This window comes from Austrofundulus limnaeus, unplaced genomic scaffold, assembly GCF_001266775.1.
Source record: "Austrofundulus limnaeus strain Quisiro unplaced genomic scaffold, Austrofundulus_limnaeus-1.0 Scaffold326, whole genome shotgun sequence".
Lineage (NCBI taxonomy): Eukaryota > Metazoa > Chordata > Actinopteri > Cyprinodontiformes > Rivulidae > Austrofundulus > Austrofundulus limnaeus.
Window position 1 is genome coordinate 106,844 of NW_013952728.1, and position 6,710 is coordinate 113,553.

Below are 6,710 nucleotides of genomic sequence, written 5' to 3' on the forward strand. Positions count from 1 at the left end.
TGCTTAAAATCAAAATTCAAATACAAAAATTCTTTTAAATTATATTTCAAATAATTATTTTAAAGATAAGGTATATTTAAATGTTTATATAAAATGCTTTTGTAAACCCAGTGCATTATAGTTGTCTCTTTTTCCACACAGTGATTTAATACTCAGTTTGATATGATGAGTCACATAATAACATTTACACAAAGCATCTTTTTCTTGTTTTGTTGTTTTTGTTTACTATGGAGCATGTATGAGACTGAATAAAAGTTTGATTTTAAAACCCTGCATCTAAGATATTTTAATTTAACATTTAAATTCCCTTTGACTGTTCCTTTCAGACCTATCAGTGGAGCGTATGAAGGTAAACAGTGCTAATTCTGCTGATGCTGCTACACTGCCTTTAAGAGCTCTGAGCTGAAGCAGCTTGTTGAACCAGCGTGACGACTAACGGACTTCTTCCTCTGACCTGAATAAAACTGTCTGAACACGAGGTTTAACTCCTCGTTCGTTCAGTTCCACACAAACTGAGCTCATCTCTGTGAAAGTCATGATCCAGTTTTCTGATATCGCTGACTGTGGAATATCTGCCAGATGCTGCTTGAATGGAGATTATAATCCACTTTTCATGGCTGAGCGAGGCTTTTGTGTGTGTGTGTGTGTGTGGTGAACACAGATGTAACATTCATGTTATTGTATGTAGAAATCACCCGACTCATGTCACTTTTTAAAAAATAATTCATGTTTTCTACTCGTGTCGTGGCTTCATGATGCTTCCATCATGTCAGGATGACAGGAGACACCAGCCGAAACAAAAACAAAGACAAATCATTTCACACAAGGTTTCACTAGCTGACATAAATAAAGAATAAGTTAAGTGTTGAGCACGGAGAGACCATCTGTTCTGAGGGGGTCCCGGGGTGTTAGTCCCACAGAGACAGCTGAACTAAATCCCACAGCACCAGCTGGAAGAATTAAGCCTAGAATAAAAAAAGGGGGACACCTTTGGCTGAGAACAAAACAAAGGTCCTGACAGGAGCATAAATGGATTCTTGGTCCGAGGCTCAATGCTGAATCTGGTCCTGGAGCGGATCCCAATGTCAGAACATCCTGAGAGCTGCAGCTTCTTATTCTCCCTCCCTCCTCGTTTTTAATCCGTTTCATCGGCTGAGAGTCTGCGCCACGACTTCATCTCCCTGCAGAAACCAGACACAAATCTGTTCATTAGATTTCATTTATAAACTTAGCACAGAAAGGAATGAAACTTGTGTTTATTAGATTGTTTCTTTGTTGTAACAATGCATCCTGGTAATAAATATTATACTGTTGGAAATCCTGTTCATTTCTCTTTTAAATAGAGCCACATTTGTAAGGAACATGCATGTGTGTGATGAGCAGCAGAGCTGAGGATGTAAGTTGTTCACATGAACAATTAACCAAATCTCTGTCAAACAGCTGATTCTGTTGTTGTTGACTCTTGTTTTGAGCTTCTGGTAGCTCCAGGTGCAGCTAATGCTGCTAACACTGCTAATGCTGCTAACACTGCTAATGCTGCTAACACTGTTATTGCTGCTAAGGCTGCTGATGCTGCTACACTACTAACACTGCTAATTCTGCTAACACTGCTAATTCTGCTGATGCTGCTACACTGCTAACACTGCTAATTCTTTTAATGCTGCTACACTGCTAACAATGCTAATTCTGCTAACACTGCTAATTCTGCTGATGCTGCTACACTGCTAACACTGCTAATACTGCTAATGCTGCTACACTGCTAACACTGCTAACACTGCTAATGCTGCTACACTGCTAACACTGCTAATTCTGCTGATGCTGCTACACTGCTAACACTGCTAATGCTGCTAACACTGCTAATTCTGCTGATGCTGCTAACACTGCTATTGCTGCTGATGCTGCTAACACTGCTATTGTTGCTGATGCTGCTAACACTGCTATTGTTGCTGATGCTGCTAACACCGCTATTGTTGCTGATGCTGCTAACACTGCTATTGTTGCTGATGCTGCTAACACTGCTATTGTTGCTGATGCTGCTAACACTGCTATTGCTGCTAACACTGCTAATGCTGCTAACACTGCTAATGCTGCTGAAGCTGCTAACACTGTTATTGCTGCTAATGCTGCTAACACTGCTAATGCTGCTGATGCTGCTAACACTGTTATTGCTGCTAATGCTACTGATGCTGCTAACACTGCCATTGCTGCTAACACTGCTAATGCTGCTAATGCTGCTGATGCTGCTAACACTGCTATTGCTGCTAATAGTGCTATTGCTGCTAATGCTGCTAACATTGCTAATGCTGTTGATGCTGCTAACACTGCTAATGCTGCTGATGCTGCTAAAACTGTTATTGCTGCTAATGCTGCTAACACTGCTAATGCTGCTGATGTTGCTAACACTGCTATTGCTGCTAACAGTGCTAATGCTGCTGATGCTGCTAACACTGTTATTGCTGCTAATGCTACTGATGCTGCTACACTGCTAACACTGGTAACGCTGCTAATGGTGCTAACACTGTTAATGCTGCTAGTGGTGCTAACACTTCCCTCCATACCATCAAGTTTCCAGTTGTGGCTGGTGTCTGAGTTTCAATTCAAACTGCTGGACCACAGGTATCATCCATAATGTTCTCAATTAACACATTTAGAATTTACATTTTAAATACCAGCAGAGTTAGCAGAGTTAGCATCTCAGGATGATGACATCATAACAAGCCAAACAACAACAGCAAAGGATGTGATCCATTCTGAAATAAATATAAACTTTTTTCATTTAGCCGCAACATTTAAGATTTAATTTTTACATTTAGATTTACATATTTAGATTTAGAATTTAATATTTACAAACAATAATTAACATTTCAATTTAACATTTAGTCAAAATTAGCTACATGTAAGTGTAGTGAACTAAATAACAATGTGTTAGTGACATTTTTAATGTTTTGTTTTACACTTGATGTCACATACTGTATATGTGCAAATCAGGAGGTGTTTATAGCTAAAATGTCTTTATAACATTTTAACATGTTCGTTCATACAGACTGTATGTGTTTTGCAGTCAAATTCACCCAAGCTGAATAACAAACACAAACATGAACATCTTATTCTTTGTTGGGACATCTGGTTTAAAGCCCCACTTTCGTAGAAAACAAGCTCTTTTTTCCCAACTTATGGGACTTTTCCTGCTGTTACAGACTGTTCTGTGTAACACGTCTTTACTCAACATCAGAGTCAAAACCTTACACGTTACTGCCGGGGATGATCCTCTCCTGCTGCTTGGTCAGACTGAACTTCCTGAAGAAGGCCGGCAGTTTGAGCTTGACGGCAGCAGACCTCGAAGCGCTGGAAGGTAGAAGAAGAAGACGGTGAGGCTGCGGAGCTGAGACGCTAATGAGACGTTTGTGGACAAATCAGCTGCTCAACACTGAAGTGTGGCATGTATGGAATTTCCTAAACTGATCCTTTGTTCTTTTTTTTTTCTTTAAAAGAATTTTTTTTTTCTCTCAGATGAGATCATGAAAGTGTTTGGGAAAAAAAAAAGGTCCCCTATTTATGTTTGTGTCGCCTGACTGCGCCGAATCAAGACACAATATTAGAAAGTCATAATTCCAGGAGAGAAAAATAGACACGTGTTTTGCTCTTTGTGTTTTTAAAAAAAGGATTTTTAAGAACCCACCACTCTGCCTGTTCGGCCTCCGTCCTTTCCGTCTCTGCTTTTTGCTGCCGTCCATCCTCCTCCTCCTCTGGTATCTGCTCCCAGAGCTTGTCGTTGACCCACAGGGYCTCCTGCAGCCCGCGGCCCCCGCCTATGCCGGTCACCCGTCGGCACAGGGGGCAGGGCAGGGTGAGGAGCCCACCTCTGACCTGCGATATGGTCCTCAGGCAGGACTCGCAGAAGGTGTGCCTGCAGTGGAGCACCCGGGGGATCCTGTCCACGCGGGAGTACGGCAAGAGGCAGACGCTGCACTCTCCATCCTCACACAGGACCATCTTCAAACTGGACCCCCCTCCTCTAAGAATAAAGGCCTCAGGATGAGCTGAGTCCTGATCAAAGTCTGTAAATCAGGTTTCCAGAGAACTGTAGAGCTGACAGAAGGTCCACAGCTCCCACGGCGAGTCTGCCCAAACAAGTTTCAACCCATTATTAGAAAAACAGTTGAGAAAAGGTGGAACAAAGGTGAACCTATTTTTACACAACAGATAACAATTTTCTAAAATTACATTTGAATCTTTATTTATAGTAAACAGAGATGAGAAACAGTAAAAAGGATCAGGTTTAATACACTTACTGAGCATGAATACACACAGCGACACACATCATCACAATAAAAGAGTCAAGTTTGTAGTAATGAAATAAAGTACTTACAGTGAACCTGTTTAAAGGTGACTCAGCTGCTGGGTGAACGGTGCTGGAGAGGCTCGTCTGCCGCCTGTCAGGACTGTCTGCTGGGTTTGTGGGGGCGGAACAGGAACGTCTCTTTCTCTTTCTCACATCCCGGAACCCTCCCCGCCTCTTCCTCCCTCCCCTTCCCACAACAGCTGGGGGAGCAGGGCAGGCTTTGTTCTGTATTCGGACGAGAGCAGGTGGAGAGACGGCTGGGGGACGTAAAGGGAGGTGGGGGGCAACCAGTTTCAAAAGCTAACGACTTACAAATGTTGAATATTCAGGCTATTTGTGTTCTGTAGATGAAAATAACTCAGAGTAAAAGAAATACGAAAAGATGGGCTCGTCCGGGATTTGAACCCGGGACCTCTCGCACCCAAAGCGAGAATCATACCCCTAGACCAACGAGCCACAGTAAAGCATGTCYCGGTAGTAAAATTATCCCTGCCTCTGTGTAGGGATCTGGTGCTGATTCTGTTGTGGTGTGAACAGCACAGCACATTCTCTGGAACAAAACAGACAAGAGGAGTAGGTAACATTATGTTTTGACAACCATTAGATCTCAAATTTAAACGGGTTCATGAATAGCAGCAAAATATAGGGCTCGTCCGGGATTTGAACCCGGGACCTCTCGCACCCGAAGCGAGAATCATACCCCTAGACCAACGAGCCACGTGTGCAGCTCAACAGACACCATAAATTTTGTTGTGTTACTACACGTCTCTGTCATCTGACACATCAGTTGTTCTCCTTTATATGTCTGAAATCGCAACAGTGGTATTATTCTGAAGGTTTAAGGTATCTTTGTGAGGATGTTCGTTTTCTGACTAAAAACAGCGATGATGTAGTAAATGGCTAGCATAGTTATCATAGAAACACTAGACACCTCCTTATGGACCGCTCTTGTCCATTAGAGCTGACGAGCCGTGGGGCCGCCATCTTGGAACAGTCACCCGCTCCACTCTGTGTAATCTGTTTGCAGCATAGACTTAAATGTGGATGTGAACAGGCAGTTAAATGTGAGGATGTGAACAGCTGTTAAATGTGAGGATGTGAACAGGCTGTTCAAGAGACTGAATCCACATAAGGCTGCAGGTCCAGACTGTGTGTCTCCCTCCACACTCTGAGACACTGTGCTGATGAGCTGGCCCCGGTCTTCACAGGTATCTTCAACTCTTCTCTGGAATTATGTCAAGTCCCAGCCTGTTTCAAGTCCTCCACCATCGTCCCTGTTACCAGGAAGCCACGCATCACAGGACTCAAGGACTACAGGCCTGTGGCTCTCACGTCTGTAGTCATGAAAACCTTTGAACGTTTGGTTTTAGCCCACCTCAAGTCAATCTGCAACCCCCTTTTGGACCCTCTGCAGTTTGCCTACAGACCCAACAGGACTGTAGATGACACCATAAAGCTGGCTCTCCACTTCATCTTGCAGCATCTGGATTCACCAGGAACCTACGCTAGGATACTTTTTGTGGACTTCAGCTCTGCATTCAACACCATCCTTCCTGCTCTGCTCCAGGACAAGCTTTCATTACTCCATGTGTCAGACTCCACCTGTAGGTGGATCACAGATTTCCTGACAGCCCGGAGTCAGCGAGTGCGGCTGGGGAAAGTTGTCTCGGACACACAGACTATAAGCACAGGATCTCCGCAGGGCTGTGTTCTCGCCCCTCTGCTCTTCTCCCTGTACACTAACTGTTGCACCTCCAGCCATGACTCTTTAAAACCTATTAAGTTCGCGGACGACACCACCCTCATCAGGCTCATCTCGGATGGTGATGAGTCTGCCTACAGGAGGGAGGTGGACCTGCTGGTGACCTGGTGCAGCAGCAACAACCTGGAGTTCAATGCCCAGAAAACAGTGGAGATATTGTGGACTTCAGAAAGGCCACAGCCCCTCTGCCCCCCTCACCCTTAATGAGACCCCCATCACCACTGCAGCCTGCTACAGGTTCCTCGGCACCACCATCACCCAGGACCKCATGTGGGAGCCGACCATCAGTTCCCTCATCAAGAAGGCCCAGCAGAGGATGTACTTCCTGCGACAGCTGAAGAAAGCTACGCTGCCGGCCAGGCTGATGGTGCAGTTCTCCACGGCCATCATGGAGTCCATCCTCAGCTCCTTCAACATGGAGTCCATCCTCAGCTCCTCCAACATGGAGTCCATCCTCAGCTCCTCCATCATGAAGTCCATCCTCAGCTCCTCCAACATGGAGTCCATCCTCAGCTCCTCCATCATGAAGTCCATCCTCAGCTCCTCCATCATGGAGTCCATCCTCAGCTCCTCCATCATGGAGTCCATCCTCAGCTCCTCCATCAT

The 6,710-nt window shown here is 44.6% G+C and overlaps 1 protein-coding gene and 2 non-coding genes across 3 annotated transcripts; all 3 read right to left on the reverse strand.

Moving 5' to 3' along the window:
• Positions 1-705: 705 nt before the first annotated feature.
• im:7152348 (RING finger protein 223) lies at positions 706-4,460 on the reverse strand. Its single transcript, XM_014022349.1, has 4 exons — positions 4,370-4,460; positions 3,680-4,121; positions 3,247-3,345; positions 706-1,181 (listed from the first exon to the last, which is right to left on the reverse strand). The coding sequence occupies exons 2-4, from the start codon at positions 3,991-3,993 to the stop codon at positions 1,136-1,138; spliced, it is 459 nt and encodes a 152-aa protein (XP_013877803.1). The 5' UTR covers positions 3,994-4,121; positions 4,370-4,460; the 3' UTR covers positions 706-1,135.
• A 266-nt stretch (positions 4,461-4,726) lies between these two features.
• trnap-ugg (transfer RNA proline (anticodon UGG)) lies at positions 4,727-4,798 on the reverse strand. The gene has a single exon. It is a non-coding gene; the product is annotated as a tRNA-Pro (tRNA).
• Positions 4,799-4,987: 189 nt separating this feature from the next.
• Positions 4,988-5,059, reverse strand: trnap-cgg (transfer RNA proline (anticodon CGG)). Its single transcript has one exon. It is a non-coding gene; the product is annotated as a tRNA-Pro (tRNA).
• Positions 5,060-6,710: the final 1,651 nt, after the last annotated feature.